The 24890-nt window shown below is 40.7% G+C and overlaps 3 protein-coding genes across 3 annotated transcripts; 2 read left to right on the forward strand and 1 right to left on the reverse strand.

The window, feature by feature from the left end:
* Positions 1 to 1816: 1816 nt before the first annotated feature.
* LOC134674053 (dynein light chain roadblock-type 1-like) lies at positions 1817 to 4092 on the forward strand. The gene is made up of 4 exons (XM_063532103.1): positions 1817 to 1904; positions 2202 to 2289; positions 2913 to 3013; positions 3875 to 4092. Exons 1-4 carry the CDS (start codon positions 1848 to 1850, stop codon positions 4007 to 4009), a joined length of 381 nt encoding a protein of 126 aa, XP_063388173.1. The 5' UTR covers positions 1817 to 1847; the 3' UTR covers positions 4010 to 4092.
* Positions 4093 to 5086: 994 nt separating this feature from the next.
* On the reverse strand, positions 5087 to 21348 carry LOC134674052 (transient receptor potential cation channel subfamily A member 1-like). The gene is made up of 11 exons (XM_063532101.1): positions 20993 to 21348; positions 19537 to 19840; positions 18358 to 18552; positions 17585 to 17802; positions 11327 to 11505; positions 10800 to 10981; positions 8905 to 9136; positions 8242 to 8400; positions 6888 to 7997; positions 6331 to 6591; positions 5087 to 6008 (listed from the first exon to the last, which is right to left on the reverse strand). Exons 1-11 carry the CDS (start codon positions 21030 to 21032, stop codon positions 5157 to 5159), a joined length of 3732 nt encoding a protein of 1243 aa, XP_063388171.1. The 5' UTR covers positions 21033 to 21348; the 3' UTR covers positions 5087 to 5156.
* Positions 14436 to 16598, forward strand: LOC134674054 (dynein light chain roadblock-type 2-like). The gene is made up of 4 exons (XM_063532104.1): positions 14436 to 14493; positions 15012 to 15090; positions 15808 to 15908; positions 16464 to 16598. Exons 1-4 carry the CDS (start codon positions 14470 to 14472, stop codon positions 16569 to 16571), a joined length of 312 nt encoding a protein of 103 aa, XP_063388174.1. The 5' UTR covers positions 14436 to 14469; the 3' UTR covers positions 16572 to 16598.
* Positions 21349 to 24890: the final 3542 nt, after the last annotated feature.

Here is a 24890-nt window from a genome sequence, read left to right on the forward strand (position 1 = left end):
AAGTTCACTCTGCGAAATAAGGTTATCATATTTAATTATGTTCAAATATAGAATATGTTTTGAATTTCAAACGTTTAATTGTTTCCACGACTACCAAATAACAATAAAAATACCTCTTGGAGGAATCGTTTTATGTTATTCGGAAAATTTGATCCATTTAATATTTTTGTTCCGTATTTCCTATGAGATTTCGTGAAGTTAGAAATCATTTAAAATGGGTCGCAAAGCCGATTTTAGTGTCGAAACTCGTGCTGTTATTGTAACTCTGTCAAATGAGGGCTACACGACGCGGAAAATCGCTGAAAAAATGAAGGTTTCTCAAACCGCTGTCGTGAGTACTTTGAAACGAAAACGAAAAACCGGTCTTAATTGCAGTCGATCTCGATCAGGTAGGCCAAAAGTCACGTCTAAAAGCGAAGACCAATTTATTTGCGTGCAGAGCAAACGCCAACGTACTCTAACTGCTCCAGAAATTTGCGAAGAACTCAACGCCACCCGAGAACAGCGAGTATCGGTTTCGACAGTGCAACGGCGTCTGCGAAACTATGGTCTAAAAGGTCGTATTGCTGCCAAAAAACCCTTGTTACGTAGTCAGAATAAAGTTAAGAGGTTGAAATGGGCCCAGAAACACAAAAACTGGACGTCTGAACAGTGGTCTAAAGTTTTATTTTCTGACGAATCGAAGTTTGAAATTTTTGGAGGGAGACGTCGTCAATATGTTCGACGACAAGTAGGCGAACGAATGATAAAGCAATGCGTGATGCCAACAGTGAAGCACGGTGGAGGATCAGTTATGGTCTGGGGATGCTTTGCGGGTGATAAAGTTGGTGATCTCGTGAGAGTCAATGGCATAATGGATAAGAAAATGTATCATAACATTTTGCAACGTCACGCTTTTCCATCTGGAAAACGGATTGTAGGCAGAGGTTTTGTTTTCCAACAAGACAACGATCCCAAGCATACGTCGAAGTTGTGCAAAAACTACATTTCATCCAAAGAGAACCAAAAAGAATTAAAATATATGGATTGGCCTCCTCAATCGCCCGACCTCAATCCGATTGAGTTGTTATGGGATGAATTGGACAGGAGTGTGAGAAAAATGCGGCCAACTAATAAAGAACAGCTTTGGGAATACCTATACATTTGTTGGAATAAAATTTCGACATCAACACTGCAAAAACTAATTACGCGAATGCCGAAAGTGTGTATGGCAGCATTGAAAGCAAAAGGCGGATATTTTGAAGAGTCTAAAGTTGGCAAAAACTGATCTTTTTTATTTAATTGTGGTTTTAAATTAGAGAATTACCTTTAATTTATTATGTAATAAAAGATTATTAAATACTTTTATTAGTACATTGTGTTATAGCTTCATTTAACCGAATTTACAGAGTGAACTTAAACTTTTGACCGGTACTGTACCTATAAATTTTCCACACATGCACGTATGACCTAGGCCGGTAAATTAACACCATAAAATATTATCGTATTCGAGGTGGGATAGGCATGATATAAACTTAAATATTAACCTCCTAAGTCCCAGCCATACAAATGAAAAATCAAAAATTAGCTACTGAAATTTGAACCTATAGTATAGGAAAAAGAGTTGATTTTGCGTTGTTGGAAAATTAACCGAAACAATTTAAAGCAAAAGCGACTCTATCCAGATTGAATAGAATTTAAATTTCATTGAACTGAAGAGGTACTATAGGTAGGACCTTGAGCTTTAAGAGGTTAACTATTTACAATCAATAGTTCATAGCCTGCTGGATTTCGAACTGTTCACTCAACATTAGTCAACGTTACTGAATGGCCTATTATTGTCACTGAAATAACAGCTGTGAGACGAAATGAAAATCATGCAGAAGTTATTGAAAGACGACAGAGACACCTTTTTAGTTCACACGGTAACTATTTAACAAATGGCCGAGCGAAAGCGACGATCTCACCTCCATTTCGGCTTGAGGCAAATTGCTTGTCTGTAAGAGATCGCTTTTTAGCGATAAGACCGCCTGTTGTTTAACCTCTTCTTCCTGTATTATTTGTATTGTTTTCTGTTATGAGGTGTGCAATAAAGAGTATTTGTATTGTATATGTATTGTATTGCTTTCGTGCTCACTGCGTTCAAGCGCCAAACTACCTCGGCAGTAATGAGTGCCTTTCATCCCTTGGTTAACAAACTACTGTTAATATGTATTTTGCAGACAGCCCTCATGAACGAGAGGAATCCCATTGTGGACCGCATCATGGACGGCGACTCAGTGGACACAGTCATCATGGCTAACAAGGAAGGTATATCCACATATTCAATACTTAAGGTGGTGGTACCTACTGGTGCTCGACGCAGTCCCAGTACATGTCATCTTGAAACTGAAGTCATTGTCAGAGGTGACAGCAGGGTGTCGTGTCATCTATTGGGCATTAGCATGTGAAGCACTAGTACCACCACCTTAATCGATCTAACATTAATTTTGTTTAAGCAGAAACATCTGCGAACGATACTACAATGCTTAGAAAGAAAAAGTAGAAAGCTCAATCAACATTGTGGTATTTCTACATACACACGTCTCTGCTTAATACAAATTAATTTCGTACCTATTATTTACAAATACCTAACAATTGGAGGATACTTAATACATCGTATTGATCGTATCTCACCGAAGACATTGTGATTTTCGACTTTTACTTCATTTCTAAGCTTTGAAATATCCATCTTCATCTCGCTCATCCATAATTCAATTTATTTTGTAATAATTAGTATTTGGTATCAACATTTATGAAGTTTTTAACTAAAAGGTACCACATTGTCGGCTGTCGATAAGGTTGATTTACAATCTAAATAGTGCCTCATTGACAACCGACAATATACCTTTTGGTTAAATATGGTACTTACATCTAAACTGAGTATATTACAGGATCTCCAATCCTGACGAACATCAACCTGTCTGTCTCCACGCGGTACGCCACGCGCATGCAGCGTCTAGGCACCATGATCCACCACTTGATCATGGAGCTGGTGCGTATATCTTTCATATATATCTATTAGTTGCTATTAGGAAAGACCACCAAGCAGTGGTACAAGCATTACCGTACAAGCAGTGGCGGATTTGCCTTAAGGCAAAGTAGGCCCGGGCCTAGGGCGGCAAGATTTTTGGGGGCGGCAAATTGTGACAAAAAATTCGCTGATGATAACAAGAAATAACTCAAAATGTAGTCAATATGATGGGTGCTGAGAAAGGGGCGGCTACAAGGCCGGGGGCCTAGGGCGGCAAAGACTGCAAATCCGCCACTGCGTACAAGTCTTCTCCCTCGCGTTATCCCCGCATTTTGCCACAGCTCACGGGAGCCTGGGGTCCGCTTGACAACTAATCCCATGATTTGACGTAGGCACTACTTTTTACGAAAGCGACTGCCATCTGACCTTCCAATTCAGAGGGGGAACTAGACCTTATTAGGATTAGTCCGGTTTCCTCACGATGATTTCCTTCACCGAAAAGCAACTGGTATTATAAATATCAAATGATATTTTGTACGTTCCGAAAAACTCATTGGTACGAGCCGGGGTTCGAACCCGTGGATTAAAAGTCGCACACTCTTACCGCTAGGCCACCAGCGTACAAATTTAGTATGGGAGAGTAACCGCTTATTTCGGTTGCATTGCACCCATATTTACTACTTTTACTACCGTACTAACTGGGCTGTTATAGTGCTGCTCAAATAGTAGCATTTTATAAGTAGGTACTTGAATCGGGAGACTCCATCATCAGATCAGGCGGTCCAGCATGAGTTGTGTTCTCGCGCGCGAGTCCATGTCCATACTTGAAGTAGCGCTAGATGTATGGAGTCGCCTAAATCCTTAAATCTGTTCTGTACATAGGACCCCTTCGACGAACCACTAGTGTTCCGTCTAAAGAGCAGCAAGGAAGAGGTGATGGTGGCCCCGCACCGGGAGTTCAGCATCATCGTCGTTCAGAGGGAGAAGGCTAAAAAACCCGCAGAGAGGACGAAATAAGTGATCAGAAGACACCTTCTGTCAGTCAGCTGGAGAATTGCGTCGTATGGAAGCAAAGTCAGCAATATCCACCTGTGGATAGATTTAGGGGTATCATTGAAAGCCACCGACGATTGTGACGAATGTAGAATGAGTGACGAAAGCAGGATAGGACTAATTTAAGAACTTGACGAAAAACGAATGGGACGACCCAAGACGATACCGATTTAGGCCCCGGGACGATGCGAGAACTCGCATGCGAGTTTCATTACATTGCTGTTTTTGATCGCTCGGTCGAATTGGACGTATAACCAATGTTTATAACTAAAATCGCATGAGAGTTTGCGCGCCGTCTAAATCAGTCCTTACTCTGGCAAATCCACGTTGTCAGTAGAAAAAGGCGCGATATTCTTTCCTATGCTAGCACTTTTGCGTCTACATTTTTTTTTCCGTCTTTTCCTACTGATGGAAATGGGTTGCCAAAGTATAGATAGAATAGTTTTAATTGCAGACCTCAGTAGAAGATTTCATTTAGGAAAACAATTGGGTGGACTTAATAGATGCCAAGTCATCAGTATTTCCCGAACCCACTAGTGGGTCGCGACCCGTTCCTAATACTGATGTGACGTCGGAAAGTTTCCAAAATGGAGAAATTTCCACATGAAAAAACTTCGGAAAGTTCTGTTACCTATTTATGTATGAGGATGGGAAATTTTCCATTTCCAAAATAAATGGTGAATTTTAGAAAAACACTCCTTACGAGCATCAGGGTGTCGGTTAAATACGAATGCTATATTTAATAGGATGGATTGCCATTATTCACCAAACGATACACTGGCCCCTATTTCACGACGGTGACAGGCTTGACAATTGTCGACATCACTGTTACTGATGTCACAGGCCTCCATAGGCTACGGTAACCCCCGCCGCCCGGACCCTGCGCGGTACGGCCCGGATAGGATGCGGTGACGGTGTGGTGAAATAGGGGCCTGGTGTCTGGTGGAATGCGATGTATCTTTTCCATTATTACCATATATTATTAGTAGTAATTATTGTAATGAGAATAAGGTTAGGTAATTTAAGAAATCAATTAAAGAGTTTGTCATTAATCAGTTTGTTTAATTTGTTAACTCGTTTTTTGGTAACATACAAAATGAATACGTACTATCTATTTACTTAACTTGCTTTCCAATCTTAACAAAAACTGTTTTATATTCTCTATATCTAGCGACATTTGGTCCATTTTAACATTAAGCTCATTTATAAACGTTTGTGTATTTTCATGTTCGACTAGTTGATCTTTAACGTCGCCCACATCGTCGTCCAGATTTTTCAAATGCTTGTTTATTTCGTCAAATCTTTGTTTCATTTTTACCGGCCTATCCTCAATGGCGAAGATTTCTTTCTTCTTTTCGTTCTTCATAAGAACTTCATGCATTTCATCCATCTTCTGTCTAAATTGTTTGAAATCCATCTCTACTTCCTTTAGCTTCTCTTGAGCTTGGGCTTTGTCTAAAATGGCGTCTCTTAGTTTTGAGGGTAGTACTGTGTAGTGCCTCCATCTAGGTTTTCCTGGGCACAGACAAATTGTTCCCATAACTCTTCTTCTATTCTTGATATGATTATTCACCCTTTTTGGCAATATCGTTTGAAAGAACCTATTGTAGGCTAATACATCTAACGTGCCTAGAAACTCTACTTGTTTTGCAAGTCTGCTTATGTTTCCTAATATTTCTAAGTCATTGATATCATTGACCGCAACACCAACCATTAGATTCATGAGGACTATTGCCGCAAGAATCAGGAATAAAACAAACATGAATCTGACTACGGATATTGATGTCGAGAGTGTTTTGGCGTGGTCGTCATCGAAGAGGGCCTCATATTCAAATTCTGAGGTCATCATGACCAAGGTCTTAACCAGCGCTGACCAGGGGTCGTCGAAGGGTTCCGTGGAGCGGAACTGGATCATGAAGCTCAATGAGAAACCGATGACTAGGAATACAAAGGTGAGGAGAATCTGTAATTTAAAATATCACATTAGACAGTTAAAAACGGAGACCAGGTTCTAAAAATTAAAAAAAAAATCATCTACCAAAATTCTCACAGGATCAGGATTGGCATTGTGTTTACAAAGAAATAATGCTTAAATACCATTATTTCTTATTATACAATTTGGGGTGTCAAAATTTTCACATATAGGACATATACATATAGGACAGCCAGTTTTGAGTGAGCTACGGATAGCTCATAATCTCATAAAATAAAGGCTACTAACTGATGGAATACAAAACTTATCATATAAATATAACTACACGTCATTATCTAACCAATCAACAAACCTTCACAATATTAGACGCGACTTTCCCAAACATGAGCACATAGTACCCCCAGTTAGGGAACCTGGACAGCAGAAACATCATCTCCAACCAAGCCAGCAGCAGCGCCACCGTGGCCACATGCCGTGGCCAGTCACTTTCCATCCAGGAGTTAATGGTGATGGCTGGAGGTAGGAGGGTTGCCAGGCCGATGGAGCCAAACTTCACCCAAGTTTCTAGTTGGAGGAAGTAGCGGCTGCTTTTCACGTTCATGTATAGGAGCTCCTGTAATGAGGATTTTGTAGTCATCAAATGTATAAATGTCTGTGTATCTTATTACCTTTGTGTTTGGTGAGGAAAATAATAAAGAAACACGTGGGAAAAAAAACGTTAACAGGACAACATCTTCATACTATTTGAACAGCGAATTGAATGCTCCCGAATCCCGAAGGTCTCCGAATTTGAGTTATATTAGATATTAATTAATAACAAGATTGTTATTAATTAACAAGGGATACCTTATTATCGTATTTTATTATAGTACCTTATTGTAGTATTTCTTTTTTAAGAATCTTTCTTACCTGTATTAATACCACAAAAACTGCAGAGTATACGATGTATCCCCATATATGCGGGCTAAGCCATTCGGGTGCCACTTTATCCGTGTCTTTATACCAGAACACAGACACCACAAACGTAGACAGCGAGAAGACGAAAAATGCATAGAACGCTATAATAGTGTAGAAAAATGGCAGCAAAACTTTCCATTTCAAAAAGAGGAAACTCTCGACTAATGGGTGTACGAGTAACCTTCTCTGTCCATATCTGTTTCCAGTCTTCAGCAGCGCTTCAATCACCTTCATCTGTTCCATTTCGCAGACATTAGGAATGAGAACAGCGAAATCAACTGTAACAACACAGTCATTCTCCTGTAAGTTCTGTGTGTTCGAAGTGATGTAAGTATCTAAAACCTCTTCCAAATATTCAGTTGGTTTAGATAGATTGTTCAAAAGCATGTCGATCGCTGTTCTCCTGAATTTCTTTGGACCGTCAGTGTAACCGGCCAGATTACCGCCATCTTTCAGCAACAAAGCTATAACTTCGCGGCTGCTGTGGTGCGCTGCTGTATGTAAAGGGAACCAGCCCATACTGTTAACTTCATGTATTGTCGTCTTATCCATAGCCAGTATAACTTTAGCGACTTCTGAGTAGTTCTTGGCAGCAGCAATATGGAGAGGAGTGGAAGATATGTGAGGGCTACAAGTTGTTCTCAGCCTGATGTCAGCGTTCTTCTCAAGAAGAAACTTGACGCACTCATAATGGTTGCCGGACACCGCGAAATGTATCGGCCCCATGCCTCTCCTGTCTGCTGCCGTTAGGACGTTCAACATTTGATAGCTCTGATCATATTCTAGAAGGCATTTGAGTATTTCTAAATGCCCATGGTCTGCAGCGACGTGGAGAACATTAATGTCTCCTGGTAGAGTTTTGTCGATGGCAGCGCCATCTTTGAGCAACGCTCGCACGCAGGCCACGTGCCCGTTGGTGATGGCTTTGAATAGAGGAGTCTCCCCTTCGTCGTTCTGGCAGTCGATGAACTTGCTCTGTTTGGCGAGACTGAGGATCTCGCTGAGCACTTCGATGTTGCCGATAGCTGCTGCTGAATGGATAGGAGTCTCTCCGTCATTGGCCTGAAACAAATAGTACCACCAAAGTTAGTCCACCACCAGACTACTTGCTTAAAGGGGATTTGACCAATATTAACATTCATACATTTTCTGAAGAATTTACATAAGTACCTTATAGTATAGAGGTATTTACAATAAAAAAAAGTTCTAGAAATGGGTAACAGCATTTCGACAAAATTGTTCAAGGAAAAGGACTTTTTGTATAAATAAAAGAAGGTAGTAGGTTTGATAAAGTAGAATTTCTTACCCTCAGTGTGACATCGGCTCCAGCCTCCAACGCCACGCAGACTCCTGGCACCCATTCCGCTTCGATAGCTGCTTGGAGCACCGTGTGTCCCTCCCCGTCCTTCACGTCCACTACAGCAGACAGAGGGTCTGCGTGCTTGTAGTCGTAGTTGGCTAATACCTGTTAAAATAATAGTGATATTATAAACCAACAGCCTTTTAAGATACCGCCATAAACAAGATCAGAGACAGAAGAGACAGAACATATACGCCCCAGCCTCCAGCAGCAGTTCTATAGCTTCCTTGCTGCACTCTTAATATGTCTGTCTCACTCTGTGCTATAATAAAGACTCACCTGCAAAGCTATCTCTTGCTCTTTCTTAACGCACAAGTGTAAGGGAGTGAGCCCAGAACTGTTGAGACAGGACACCTGCGCCCCAGCCCCCAGCAGCAGTCTCTATAGCTTCCTTGCTGCACTCTTAATATGTCTGTCTCACTCTGTGCTATAATAAAGTCTCACCTGCAAAGCTATCTCTTGCTCTTTCTTAACGCACAAGTGTAAGGGAGTGAGCCCAGAACTGTTGAGACAGGACACCTGCGCCCCAGCCCCCAGCAGCAGTCTCTATAGCTTCCTTGCTGCACTCTTAATGTGTCTGTCTCACTCTGTGCTATAATAAAGACTCACCTGCAAAGCTATTTCTTGCTCTTTCTTAACGCACAAGTGTAAGGGAGTGAGCCCAGAACTGTTGAGACAGGACACTTGTGCCCCAGCCTCAAGAAGTAACTCAATGGCTTCCTTGCTGTCCAACATGACGGCCGTGTGAAGCGGGGTGTCAACGTTGGCTACCCCCTTCTCTCTGCGCATCGTGTGGAACTGCCCTTTGGCTTTGAGGAGCATTTTTAGGACGTCGACGAAACTGGAATATGAGATATGGACAAAATTTTAAAAAAATGGTATAAGAAATCTTGTATGCCAGTTTTTCCTCTGATTGTGCAAAAGTACAGAAAACCTATTTTTTAATACAGTTGCTCAAAAAGTGCTACTTTACGTAGCTGTTTAGCGTGCGGAAAGTTGGTTATCTCGAACTAGTGCTTTTTACTTTTCCAATTTTTTTAAATTTATACTTGTTCCAATTCACGACTACTTATTGATGAGTGTTAATATTAGTTTCCTTTAAACGTCGTAATCAGCATAAAAACCTACCGTTAATGTAAGAATACGAAAAATATTACATATTTCATATTTAATTACTTACCTCTTCATCATTATAACACGTTTCTTTTTTAATATTCAATATTGAAAATTCCGTTCTTAATAAGTTGACTGAATGGAACGGAATAGCTGCCAAACGCCCATAGATATAATATACTTAAAGACGACGTCTTACCGAGCTGTCACTGTTACCACTTTTGTTTAGTGTACGATTAACAATGTTTTTCTTATTTTTCGCAACTGTATTAAAAAACGTCGTTCGATACACGTGCGGAAATGTCATTCTTCACTCGTCCCGAGGCTCGGTTAGACGTCGTCTTTAAGTATATTATATCTATGGGCGTTTGGCAGCTATTCCGTTCCATTCAGTCAACTTATTAAGAACGGAATTTTCAATATTGAATATTAAAAAATAAACGTGTTATAATGATGAAGAGGTAAGTAATTAAATATGAAATATGTAATATTTTTCGTATTCTTACATTAACGGTAGGTTTTTATGCTGATTACGACTAATATTAACACTCATCAATAAGTAGTCGTGAATTGGAACAAGTATAAATTTAAAAAAATTGGAAAAGTAAAAAGCACTAGTTCGAGATAACCAACTTTCCGCACGCTAAACAGCTACGTAAAGTAGCACTTTTTGAGCAACTGTATTAATAGTACATTTCGATGCTAGTGCGGAAGGTATGTCATTACTTCACGAGTACCGAGATATCTTGCCACGAGCCGCAGGCGAGTGGCAAGACTCGGGACGAGTGAAGAATGACATTTCCGCACGTGTATCGAACGACGTTTTTTAATACAGTTGCGAAAAAATAAGAAAAACATTGTTAATCGTACACTAAACAAAAGTGGTAACAGTGACAGCTCGGTTAGACGTCGTAAAAAATATTTTTTAATACAGTTGCTCAAAAATATTAAAAAAATATTTTTTTTAATACAGTTGCTCAAAAAGTAATGACATACCTTCCGCACTAGCATCGAAATGTACTATTTTAGGAAGTTTGTCTTTTAGAAAGGCTTTAGATTGCGGTAGCTTTTGTAATAATGAGCATATATGAAATGAAAGCTCTCCAAGGGGCTTCTACGTGTTGGATCTATATCCCCACGCAAGCCTATCAAAAGACCGGTAATTATAGGCCCGTGAAGTCCAAAATGGAGATACAAAGCATATATATGTATGTCAATTCTTAAGTGCAGTCGATCGGACCCAAGTTTTTATTTGGCATTTTTTTTATCAACGATTGTCTTCTTGCCTAGCACCCTGGTTCAAGCGGCGTGCAGCCCGCATTACTTCTTTTATATTAGGGTCGACGCGCACGAGCTGAAAATGAAGTGTCCAAGTTTGAAGAAATACTCACTGGTCTTCCTTAATCTCTTTATCAAAATACAATGCCGAGCCGGCAACGTCGAGTGGCGTGCGGCCCATGACGTCACGGATGTTGGGATCAGCGCCGGCGGCGAGTAGCAGGCGTGTGCAGTGGCGCCGCCCGCACGAGCTGGCAACGTGGAGAGGCGTCCAGCCCGGTTGGAAGAGGGGGAGCTGTGGATGCGTTTAAATTCGTATTAATGTAGAGGTAAGCCTCGCCTCATTGGATAACTACCGGCCCGGTATCCGGCAGCATGCCCTACTCGGCTGCGTTGGAGATTTTCCTTCCAACCGCCTACGGACTACCCCACCCTGTAAGGTGTTTTGTTGCCAGAAACTCGGCGCTATCGGTATACGCGTTGTTTCTGGGTGTGTAGTTGTATGATCCGGGAAAGATTTAAGTATAGTGTGTGTGATTTCGCAGCTTACGGTTGGCAGCAGGCAGGCATGCATAAATGTATTTAAATATCTTTCTCTCAGACAGTTCCTGTAATAGTCAACAGACTAAGCATAACGCACCGATCCTCTGATGTCCTTGCATTCATGGTCAATATTGTCCTTCCAGGACTTGGGCACCAGGATGTGCATCTCCTCCAGGTCGCAGCGCACGTTCACCAACTGTCTCGTGACTTGGCAGAGTTTCTTCACGTCTTCTTCCGTTCCTGAGGACATGTCGCTTTCCACGCGAACTTGCATGTCTGCAAAGAACATGGGAGTCAAATGAGATAGGGGTTCATTCAGTTGCACATTTATTCTGAAACTAATACAATAGGCCAGGGGCCTTATTCGACATGCCACTTTTGACGTCGCATGTTGAACTTCCGTTGAATCGAATCATTGCTTGTCAAAATTTGACATTAGCAATCCACAGTTAGGTGACAACCAAACCAAACCATTATAAACCTTAAAGTAATAATATAACAAAGTTGTTTTTTGTTAAATTATTGGTTGTACCAAATGAACTATCCGCACTTGATGAGCTTCAACTGTTGAATTGAAGTTGACGCGAAATTCGACAGTTGTACATGTCGAATAAGGCCCCAGAGGAGAACAATTTTTCGCCAATATGATTAAATTGTCTGATAAAACCAGGCCGTGCGGACGCAAACGCCAATTTGGCTCGCCAATTTCGACTTATGATAATCATAATCATCATCATGGTGGCCTTTTGGTGATCCAATCTTGGATGTAGGCCTCCTCCCTTGGATCTAGTAACACGGTGGATGAAATAATATTTCAGCGTAGAGATGAGCTAAGCTGAAGGCGTGGCTAATAGTATCCACACCACCTGCGGGCGCAGCACGGTTCCATTTTTATCGACTATCACTATGCGCGTCCCTTTCGCACTTACATACTTGTTAGAACGTGACAGGTATGGTGACAAGGGATAAAAACGTCACCGTGCTACGCCGCCTGGTATATGTATGTACCTACTCCTAATTTTATCAAAAAGAGCGCTCTTTACTAATTGATTAAGTAAATAAACAACCAGTCACGAATAAAGTCAATACAATAAAAATAATCCCATACTCTTAAATACAATCAATAAAAAAGTCGTTAGCGCGATGTAGAAATCTCGCGTGATATTTGGTAAACATCTTTGTTTTTTTTAATGGATACTAATAATTAATGGATTAATAGATACAATTTTTGTTCATATTTATGAAACAGTAGTTTAAAAGTGCGATTTTCTGAAACTAGTCACTACCGATATAAGGCCATGCGCTTTTTGACCGAAACTGCTTTTAAAGCCCGCTCCACAATCGCGGCGCGAAGCCGCGAACGCGAGTCTGGAGTCGATTTCGCATATCAGCGAACTAGACTCCACACTCGCGTTCGCGGCTTCGCCCGCGATTCACGCGCATAGTCTGGAGGGCGCTTAATACGTTTGACTTAATACGAATAAAATCAGTTTCGTTTTACGTTGATAGTTCAATTTAGACTTCAGTTTCGTGTTAAGGGGCCTCTCGGATCCTCAGATATCGATTTTCATTAAAATCGGGTCGAAAATAAAGAAAATCAAGATGGCGACCGTTCCGTCCGATTTCGACCGCAGATTCGTGTTAAGGGGCCTCTCGGATCCTCAGATATCGATTTTCATCAAGATCGGGTCGAAAATAAAGAAATTCAAGATGGCGACCGTTCCGTTCAATTTCGACTTCAGTTTCGTGTTAAGGGGCCTCTCGGATCCTCAGATATCGATTTTCATCAAGATCGGGTCGAAAATAAAGAAATTCAAGATGGCGACCGTTCTGTTCAATTTCGACTTCAGATTCGTGTTAAGGGACTCTTCGAGTCATCCTCAGTCATAGTTCTTCAGAAACATTACTTTTTTAAATTTACCTTTTCTTCATTTTTAGGGTTCCGTAGCCAAATGGCAAAAAAACGGAACCCTTATAGATTCGTCATGTCTGTCTGTCTGTCTGTCCGTCCGTATGTCACAGCCACTTTTTTCCGAAAGTATAAGCACTATACTGTTGAAACTTGGTGAGTAGATGTATTCTGTAAACCGCATTAAGATTTTCATACAAAAATAGAAAAAAAACAATAAATTTTTAGGGTTCCCCATACATAGAACTGAAATCCAAAAATTTTTTTTTCATCAAATCATACGTGTGGGGTATCTATGGATAGGTCTTCAAAAATGATATTGAGGTTTCTAATATCATTTTCTTCTAAACTGAATAGTTTGCGCGAGAGACACTTCCAAAGTGGTAAAATGTGTGTCCCCCTGCAACTTCTAAAATAAGAGAATGATAAACCTAAAAAAAATATATGATGTACATTACCATGCAAACTTCCACCGAAAATTGGTTTGAACAAGATTTGGTAAGTAGTTTTTTTTTAATACGTCATAAACCGTAAACCCCAATTTTATTTTGTTACTTGCTGTTACGGAACCCTTCATGGGCGAGTCCGACTCGCACTTGGCCGCTTTTTTTTCTTCTCTTTTGTTATTAGACATAGAGTAAAGCATAAGTGCCAAAGATTTCAAAAATAGCCATCAGTAAATTTTCGTATTTCGAATGTTCTACATCGCGCTATCGAAATTTTTCCTGTCGCGTATATGTACCTCCGAGTCACTTATAGGGAGATTGGTCGGGGAGGTGGGCCTTGGATTCCGGCCGCGGGCCGCTGGTATAAAAAGCCACTTGCTCCTACATACCGGGCGCCTGCGGCGCCCTTCGCACTTACTGGTCGGGCAAAGCCCGACAAACAGCGCGTTTCGCGCGCTTTACATACTGGGCGGCCGCGGCGCCCTTCACACGTATAGGTCGGACGAAGCCCTAAATGGGAGCGCGCTCCTACATACTGGGCGCCTGCGGCGCCCTTCACACTTACTGGTCGGGCAAAGCCCGACATTCAGCGCGCTCCGCTATGTTACTTGCTGATACGGAACCCTAGTGAGTATTATATTCTTTGTACGGAACCCTTCATGGGCGAGTCCGACTCGCACTTGGCCGCTTTTTATTTTCTGCTATGCATTAAAGATAAATTGAACCTTTTTGATATAAATCAGATTACTGACAGGAAAAAAGAAACTGTTGATTCTCAATCATACAGAAGATTGTCAACTTCTTGGATTTCGGCTTGGATACTTTTATAGTGTTTATAATTTTAATAAACTTCTTTGTGTTTTAAAGAAGCGGAAATCAAGCGCTATGGAAATTGCTCAAAATTATATGGTAAGTAAAGAAAAAGTCTAATATGCTATGGTAGGTAGGGTTGAATTTTAAAATAAGTCGCCTTATTTGTGGATTACTGACGCTGTGAGGGGTTGTTTTGGATTGTTTTTAGTTGCAGATATTTTTTTTTTAATATTAAGACGGTCTAGAACGCAAAATGACTAGTGTAATATTTTGCCTTTACACTTACAGGTCGGGCTAGTTTATAGATATAAAGGTACCAACGTAAGTTTGTGGGGTAAAACACCGAGTAGTAAATGCCTCGGGGGCAGTACCGCCTTTACCATAAGGGCACACGGGGCCCGTGCCCAGGACCCCCATCCTCGGGGGGCCCCGAAGGACAGACAGTAACAGCATATTTGATTACCCATAATAAATAGAAGATCATAGTAGAAAAATGTTAGCTTAAGTATCTTTCTTTACTTTTCAAAAGGGTCCAAAATTCTTATGTGCCCAGGGGCCCCAGCATAGTTTAAGACGGCCCTGCTCGGTGGACTAAAGTATACGTATTCTTGCAGGGTTCAAATGCGACTGAGACCATGATCAGGATCAATGAAAACGCAAACGTGGTTGGAACCATCATTGTAAATCGTGAAGGTAATTAAATAAAATCATAACTAATTAATCTATATAATCCCATGTAAAAGTGCCTCGTATGGGTGCCTTACTTATTACCCATCATTCACGGTTTAAATCACGTATTTAAATACGTTTTCGTCACTGCTACTCATGCACTGTTAGTGCTTATAGAAACATGTCGCTCTAGGGACTAAAAGCGATTACCGTCGCCTATGGACATCCGCAACACCAGAGGGGTTGCAAGTACATCGCTGACGTTTAAGATGGGAGTATGATACGTTTTTTTTCTTAAATGTTTGAATTTCGTATTGTTTCGGAAATAACGCAGACGACGAGTCGTCAACTTCGCTGTTTTATTTTTTATTTTTAGGGTTCCGTACCCAAAGGGTAAAACGGGACCCTATTACTAAGACTTCGCTGTCCGTCCGTCCGTCCGTCCGTCTGTCACCAGGCTGTATCTCACGAACCGTGATAGCTAGACAGTTGAAATTTTCACAGATGCTGTATTTCTGTTGCCGCTATAACAACAAATACTAAAAACAGAATAAAATAAAGATTTAAATGGGGCTCCCATACAACAAACGTGATTTTTGATTAAAGTTAAGCAACGTCGGGAGTGGTCAGTACTTGGATGGGTGACCGTTTTTTTTTTCTTTTTCTTTGTTTTTTTTGCATTATGGTACGGAACCCTTCGTGCGCGAGTCCGACTCGCACTTGCCCGGTTTTTTTATTCAGGGTTCCCAGAGACAACAACACTGGACAGCTTAACGGCGGCCACCTACTCCACGCACATGAGGAGTCTATCCAACTACGCGCAGAACGCGATTAAGGAAGTGGTGAGTCTATTATAGCTCTGTACCTACAGTGCTTTTTTTTTACAAAAAAGCATTTGACAATTTGTGCAGAAAAAAATGGCGTCAATCTCATTTCAGCATCCACACGTACACAATTTCATAGTAAGTAGAATAGGTTTACAATTTAAATAGTTTGGACAATAGACTAGGAATCCTCTAGAGTCTAGACCGAGTTTAGAGCAATTATTTCATGCAACCGATGCTGCCAAAAATACGGGGGTGCGCGGGACGAGATAAGCGAAGTCCCGTGCCGTGATTGGTCCGTTCAAAGACACGGACGTCACACAAAGACACTTTCGACTCGAACATGGAGTAAAATTACCGTATGCGTGGCAGAGGGGGTAGCGCGACTATGCTCAGTCTGGAGGATGTTTTGTCTGTGGTTTGGACGAAAAATGGTCCCAGTCTGGACTGGCTTTTAAGCATATTTTGCGAGGCCGCGGTCACGGACAGGGCCTTATTTGCAAACATAATGTTATAAAAGTCAGTCCTGTGACAACCGATAGTTATTTCCATCATCATCATCGTGTATTCCAGGACGTACTGGATGACCTGGTGGTGCTGAGGATGGTCTCCAAGAAGACTGAGGCGGTGGTGGTCCCCGATCACGAGTTCCACATCATCGTCGTCATGAGGAAATCTTAACATCTTGGGGATTAGGAGCCAAGAAGCCATTTCGAAATAGACCTTAGTTAGGGCCAGCACTCCACATCTGGCGTTCGAGCGTCGGCACAATTCTATGGCCGCTGTTCGACGCAACGTCGACGCAACTGCTCAGCGACGTCATTTTCCATAGCGCTGAGTGGCGCTGACCAGACGCCGACGCTCGAGGGACGCTAGATGTGGGGTGGCCCTTAATGTTTCAGATTAAAATTAAAGTTACAGAGTGATAACTTCCTTGTCAATTTTATTTGAATAACTCTGGCTAACTATTATAGTTTATTAGTTGGTATATGTAGCTATAGAGAGTAGCTTAGGATTTTTTCATCGCTCGAAATGGAACTAAGTTTCTGAAATTCTCGGCATTATTTATACGTAAGTAACTATTTTTGGCCTTAGTCTCGCCGCCAATAGCGCGGTCTTGCTTTCTAAGTAATGAACACATGGAATGCAATGCATGATAGGTACAATATGATACCTACGTCAATTCAGAACATCAACCCCTTAAAAAGTCTTCTAATCCAAAAAAGCCTTAGAGGCGCGAAAACCAAATAGGAAGGTAAGGGTTCTGTGGATTTAAACCTCCTTTGCTGTCGGTTCTGCAGATAGTTTTAGGCCAACCTTATAGGTCGACATGTTTTAACCTTTTGGACGCCAATGACCGATATAACCGCACCGCAGGTCCAACGCCAAAGACGGATTAATCGGTCACAGACCACAGAGCAACATAGACCTACGTGCATATGCATAAAGTTCAATTTCAGTTTTGACACTTCAGTGACGTGGCGTCCGAGTGACTGCTTTTATGTTTGACACGGCGTCGAAAAGGTTGAACCTCCTTTGCTGTCGGTTCTGCAGATATTTTTAGGCCAACCTTATAGGTCGACATGTTTTAAGAAACTACACCACTCTCCTAAATACATTCGAGCTGTGTTCTTCTATGGGAGCATTCGATCCTCAATTCCAGCAAAATCCAGCTCAATTCTATAACAACCTACCTTCAGGGAAGTCTAGCATGATGGCGACCTGCCTGGAGTTCCCAGCATAGGCAGCTAAGTGCAGCGGCGTGCGGCCCAGTTTGTCCAAGCGGTGTTTCTCGGCGCCATGACGCAAGAGTAGCGCCATGGCGTCGCCGCCAGATAAAGCTGCCATGTGGCACGCTGACACGTTCCCGAGACGACATGTCGCGTTGGGGTTGGCGCCGTTTTGGAGTAGCCTAGAAATAAGCAAAAACTTATGAAGGATGATGACACTTGCAATTGAGAAACCTGTTTGCCTTACTGTTATTGAAACAATCGGAATATATGGCCATTCCACCTCTTCAAAATTGTTTTGATGCGCTATTTATTCTGAATTTCTGGATAAAACTCGCTTTCCTCGTCTACGAAGTTGGAGTCAGTGTGCTGTATAAAACTCCAGGCCGCGTAGCCAAGATGCCATTCGCTTACGCTCCGTAGCGATCGAAACGCAACTGTGACTGTCGCACTAATAAGGAGGAGTGATAGAGAGACATAAAGCTTTTCGCTGTCGAAGCGATAGCGATTGTAACCTAGGCCTAGGCCGGCAGTAGCGACAATATTTCTAGGGTTGTATATACTTATCTATATATATTGACACTGTACGGAACCGTCTGCACATTGGCCCATAAATTTTCGAGCTAGCGGATCCACCTTGGGGAGAATGGTCTTGTGGCTTTCATTGTCTGTAGACCTTATAAACTGGCAGCAAGAAAAGCTACCGCTACGATCTAGAAACAATTTATGGAACCCACCTTTCTACCTCTTCAATATCATGCGTTTCAATAGCCTCCAGCAGCTCGGTGTTAAGTCTGCGCAGGCGGCGGTCGCTGCGGCGCCATTTCTTCTGGAACGAGGTGGCTGTCTCCGTCTGCGGGGTTGGGGTGGGGGTGCTGGCTTGGGACTCTGGAGCTGGTGGTGGTGGGATGACTACAGAGAGAGCAGGACGCCTGGAAGATAAAGATAGTTTATTTTTTCAAGTAGGAACATTAGGTACAGTGCGCTTGTGAACGTCAAATAAAGTTATGCCGGCTCTAACCCTACACCTCTGAACTGAGAAGATTTAAATCTCTCCTAAATGGTATTGTATCTAGGGTTGCCTGGTCGAAAGGCGCTATTATCGGGAAAAAATATATATTTTTCGGGATTTTGGGACTTAAGTCGGGAAAAAGTAAGTGTATTAAAAACCTAAAATATATACATATACAACAATATTTTACATTATTGGCTCTACGTAAGCTGCTCTGCTCATTTACGTTTTTATATAAAAATAGTATAAATTCATTGAGATCTTGAACAGTCTCGGTCATCGCTCGACGCGGGTCGCTCGCTCGCTCGACGATAGTTCGGAACTTGAAATTATTGTTTTATACTTAAAGCTGTTTTTCGGGACATATTTCACTTTGTCGGGAATCGAGAACACATGCTAAAAATCGGAAGAATCCCGCCAAAACCCGACCATCTGGCAACCCTAATTGTATCCCAAAATACGACCGGCAAGACAGAGAAATGTAGTAGGTACAAAGCAATCGCCGAATGTTGACGAGACTAGAATTCTTAAATAACACAATTAGTACACTACAAAGGTTCTTCTAGATCCGATGAAAACGTCACGATTACATCATATTATTTGTATGTAAAAGGCAGTATGCGAGCCATTCACGAAAGACACTCGGTACATTCGCCAAGTCTGAACGGACCTTTACAGTAGTTGCAGTACCTACTACCTAACATAAAATTCTACACTACTTATTTATTAAATTCTTATACTTTTTTTAGAGTTCTGTAATCAACTGGGGACCATTATAGTTTCACCATGTCTGTCTGTACTTCCGTGGCTTTGTGTCACAGGTAAAGTGTGGTTCACATACCTACAACCATAACGGAATCATATACGAGTCAATTAGATAACTACTTTGTTATAAACTACTTACTCTGGAACCACCGCGGTTCTCTTTCTAACTCCAGCGTCCTGACCGTGACCAGGGCTAGACTTGCTGTTACTGCCTTGCTTTGGGCTCTGGTTGTCACCCTGGCTATCCTGGGTTGCCCTGTCACCCTGGCTACCCTGGGCTGTCCGGTTACCCTGCCCCGGACTAGGGGTGTTCCGGCCCTGGCTGGCCTGGGTGTTGCCCTGGCTGCTAGGGTTTTGGCCACTGGCGTTCCCCTGGCCGGGACGCCGGGACAGTAGGGGACGAAGCTGGGTCGCATCCTTGTCGGGAACGCCGCGTTCGACGTCTGAAATTAAACGTTGCTTATAAGTCTTCATAGATTAAAAAAAATACTGAGTAAGATTGGCGCTGGGCGGTCAAAGAATTTTACAGATGGCGCCAGCATATGTTTTATCTGTCCGTCGTACGAATAGTGTCAATTATTGTTTTTTTTTTATAGACCGTCAAAGGTAAGAGGCTTAGAGCATTTAATAACTGGAGTGGCCATTAAGAGCGTACCCCTCTGCCGAAAAACTTGCACAATTGTGCAAACTTTTGTATGGACTGACATGACTATTTGTACGTTACGTACAATTCATATAGCAATACATTTGAAGTCCCCTCCCCCGCAAAAATTGGCAGACTGTTTTGTAAAGAAAATGACAGCGATAACGTTTACTAAATGCTCTAAGGTGCGAGGTAGCAAAAATCTAATGTATATCCATTCCTGTGTCTATTTGACTATGTTCTGTTTATGTATAGGTAAGTATCTAAATACGAGGCAGCTTCTGGCGTGTTTGCTTTACCTATACCTACCTAGAGCGCTGTTATGCATTGCGGGTGCGGGACAATCCCATCAGACGAAGTCGAAATGGAAATAAGGTAACTTACATACCTATGCATAAACTGTAGACATACTGGTTTAAAACGGGTTTCAAAGTAACGAGGTATCTTAAATTGACTATTAACGTGTATTTAGGTAAATAAGGTTATTTGAATGTGCTTATATTTATATTAGCGTTTGCCAGCCTGCGTAAAATTTTAATAATTTCAAACTACTTCCATAGAAAAATCCGATCTCTTCTCACCCCCTTACTGCCAAACTACCTATAAAGTCACAGATTAATAAATAGTTAAGTACCTAAAGTTTGGCAAGCGATTTCTGTCAGTAGGTACCTATAAAAGGCGGCAAATTTAAACAATTTCGCGCCCTTTCTACTTACAAAATGGGTTTGCCCGAGTACTTATATTTATCTCAATACCAAATTTCATCTAGGTACATAAATCGGTTCAACGGTTAAGGAGTAAAGAGGTAACAGACAGACAGAATGTCTTACTATCGCAATGCTAATATAATAAATTAATAATAGTATGGATTTAATTTAATTTTTAGAACATAAAGTAATCAAATTAGGTAAGTAGATAGTAATAAAAAAAAGTTGCATCATCGCAAAATTACCTGTCAAAAAAAATGAAGAAAACACGCCTTTAGTGCACATTTATTGACAAACACATAAAAGGAAATACATAAAATACACGAAACTCCATAATCACTTAAATAATAAAATCATTCACTCATTAAAACTTTAGTTATTTTAATAACAATTTACCGAAACATTTAAAATTTACACAAATTTATCAAGTTGCACTGAAAACTATTTTGCCGGTGAGTGCCACTCTATAACACTTCTAAAAACAACCTTGGCAAGTAAATAATAAAGTTTATTTCAGTTAAACTATTTTTGAGGTTAAGTTCCTCAATCATTTACTACCAGTATTTTAACGTTCGGACCGCAGGAAAGTTGATAAGAAACTAAAACACAAACACATGCCACATGCAAAGTACTTTTAACAAACTTAAAATTACCAGTGGCCAAATTTTAAACTAACACAATCTCATAGATCATCGTCTGTGTTTGTCAACTACCGACACCTCTCTCAGACGCAATGATAAGTTTGTATTATTAAGTATACAGTACAGTCATTCTTCAAGCTATCGTTGGACAGTCATCTCTGTCAAGGTTAAGTTTGCTATGGAAAACTAAACAATATTTAAAAGATTATAATATAACACAGTATTGAGATACACATCACTACACCTTATAAAACAAAGTCCCCCGCCGCGTCTGTCTGTTTGTATGTTCGCAATAAACTCAAAAACTACTCAACGGATTTTCATGCGGTTTTCACCTATCAATAGAGTGATTCTTGAGGAATGTTTAGGTGTATAATTTGTTAACACGTGCGAAGCCGAGGCGCGTCGCTAGTTCACATATTATATGTATGACACATCTTATCTTAATCTAAAGTGCATTGGGGTCTTCAGAAGGTAATTCATCTTAACAGATTAAAATACATAAACACACGTTTCAAGCGCCATCGCCTTTTTACTCGTTAAGTCCAAAAAAAGTGCATAAGAAAATACAAAAACATTATGTTATAGGAATCACCATCCCCCATCTAAAATAGCCCCCTAAAATGACCTTAAAGTGACCACATTTTCTCAGCACTTAAATATCGAAGTGTGCCCTATAAAGTGTTAAAATACTGGTATAGAATGTTTATTGTGTAACGTGTAAATGGGGCATTGTCTATGAAAAGGGACCTTATTGTAGATGGCGCTTACGCCGCACAGCGTCGCGCGGCATTGTATTTATAGCGGAGCATCGTTAATAATGGCGTAAGCGCCATCGACAATAAGGTCCCTTTTCATAGATAACGTCACAAATTGCCATGCTATCGGATGCCATGCCCATGCCATTAAGGACACTTTTGTTACTTCGCGACTTTCGCGATGACTATAATTATCATACAAACATACTCGTAAATACAAACTGTATACCGATATATTTTTCATACAAATTAACCGGTATTTCTGTATCACGGTTGTTTATGTATATTTTTGCACTTAATTTAGCTAATCAGATCAATCATTATTCTTACTTTTTGATAGCACACGCAGTGTAAGTGATATATTTTAAACGTCAGATTTCAATGAAATTATGACGTATAAATTACAATTAATACTGCGTATGCAATCAAAATCACTGCAGACTTTTCTTGGTCTGGTTGGAGGAGTGTTGTTATACACATTATGCCGTGTTAATATTGGAGCCTAATTCGTAATATTGACCTACTTTTGAATATTATCTATACTTATCGTTATATCGATAGGTACTATTCTTGTAATAACTAAACGACCAAGGACCAGTTTCTAAAAAGCTTGTAACTTGTAATACAAGTAGAAGCCCCTTTCTAACAAAAGCTGTCAAAAAGTGACATCCGCTTGTATTACAAGTTACAAGCTTTTGATAAACGGGCCCCAAGCCACGTATTTTGACTAGGGTGTAGAGTTTGTGAAGTTAGGGCTTGTAGGGTTAGGTCGTGTAGAGTTTAAAGCTTGGCTTTACATATAACTATAGTCTGACCAAAAAGTTCCAAGGATTCCATTAGGGTAGGGGTAAGGGGTACATTAGGTACTCAATTTTTAACAATGTATTTTTTTATGTGGAACATAAATGTAATATCCTTAAAAAACCCGTAGGGGTCGGACCAAAAACTTAAGTAATTAAATCCGACTCACGCTTGATTGCATCATCATCATCATCATTTCAGCCTATATACGTCCCACTGCTGAGCACAGGCCTCCTCTCATGCGCGATTGCATATTTCTAATAAATTTTCCTGTCATCAATAGGTAAATAAGTATTTAGTGTATTTTTTTTTTAATTTTAGACTCAGTAGTTTCGGAGATAAAGGGGAATGGTCGGAGGGACAGACAGACGCACGAGTGATCCTACAGGGTGTCCCATAAGTAACACGTCACAGTGACACTGGAGGTAGACCATGCCAAGAGGACCCTGTTGCCGACCGCTGCCTTATAAGGAGTATAAGGATTCCGTTGTTTTCCATTTGAGGTACGGGACTTTAAAATAGTATTTTATACAATCGTGATATAATAGAGAGCTTTTCAGTCGAGTACCGTGTTTAGGCAAAGAAGCTTGCTGAGTTGCCTAATTCAAGTACGAGATTGAAAAGCTTGATTATATCACTATTGTATACAATACTTTTTCTACGAGTCAACAAAAATAATACTTTAAACTAGTAGAATCATACAAATAAACCAAACCAAAAGTATGCAGCTAAGATGGTACGCGAGCAGCCGCGATACCTTATTCATACTACGCGCCCCGGCCGCCGCGCCCGGCGCGTTGGTCAACGACACCTTCTCGTAACTCATGAGGCCCTGGTACTTGCTCCGCACTAAATTAAATTTTTAGACAGTTGTTTTCTCGATTTTGGCCACCGTAGCCTATGGAGACTAACAAGCAACACTAAGTGGTTTTCGTAGTCTATGGATGTTGCTATATTAAGGGTGTCACATGCGTGTTTCTGACTTATGAACCAATTGTTTCTACCTAAAATAAATAATTAATTTGAGCTATGGTTTTGTTTCGTCCTCTTGATCGCGGCGAGCTGTGATTGGTCAATTTCATTAGGTATAGTTGACTAAACTGTATCGATATGAATATTATAGTTGAGTTGGGAGCCCATACATTAAAAATACCCAATTGAAGTTTGGTATAAGAAATCTTAATTTAAGAATTATAGTCGACGAGTAGAAAAATAGGTTTTCTCCAATATGCTCGGAAATGTTCACCTTACTGTAGCAAAAATACTACGGGAAGTTCTTCGTTAATGTCAAACTCTAATTAAAAAACATCAAACTATCGCTGTCCTGTTCTAGCGGACGGGAAGTAAAAAAACACTACAGTAATAACTTATTACTGTAGTGTTTTTTACTTTTTAATAATAAAAAACGCAAACGGCCAATTATTATTGCCGCGAGCCGCTTCTACACGACCCGATCAGCTATCATTTCACGTGTATGATCGTGCGAATACTGCTTAATAAAATCAAAGATTATTTTTATATTTTTTTTAAATCTCATCCGTGTTCATAAAGCTTATATAGTTTGTCAAAGGACTTTCTCATTTCAAACATAGACAAAGAGAATCATACTATCTTTGTCTTACACTAGTACTAGCACCCAAAAGAAAAGGATGCGTATAGTTTTCCTGGTTCTTACTGACTGAAAAGTTGGTTTGACCAACTATATTGCACAATTATATTGAATGAACGAATACTGAATGGCAGAATAAGTTTGTAACTTTAACTTTTAAAAATTAATTAAAGAGGGAAATTGTTTTTGACATTTTGGATGTGAAGGTTTGATTTGAGTGATGCTTGATGGTTAAATAATAATTATTTTAGCTTATTTCCTCGCATGTTTGGAGAAAAGCACTATATATGCCTCGGCAGGAATAGCAATTCGTGGATTCGTCTTCTTTGTCGGA

Source organism: Cydia fagiglandana, chromosome 19, assembly GCF_963556715.1.
Source record: "Cydia fagiglandana chromosome 19, ilCydFagi1.1, whole genome shotgun sequence".
Lineage (NCBI taxonomy): Eukaryota > Metazoa > Arthropoda > Insecta > Lepidoptera > Tortricidae > Cydia > Cydia fagiglandana.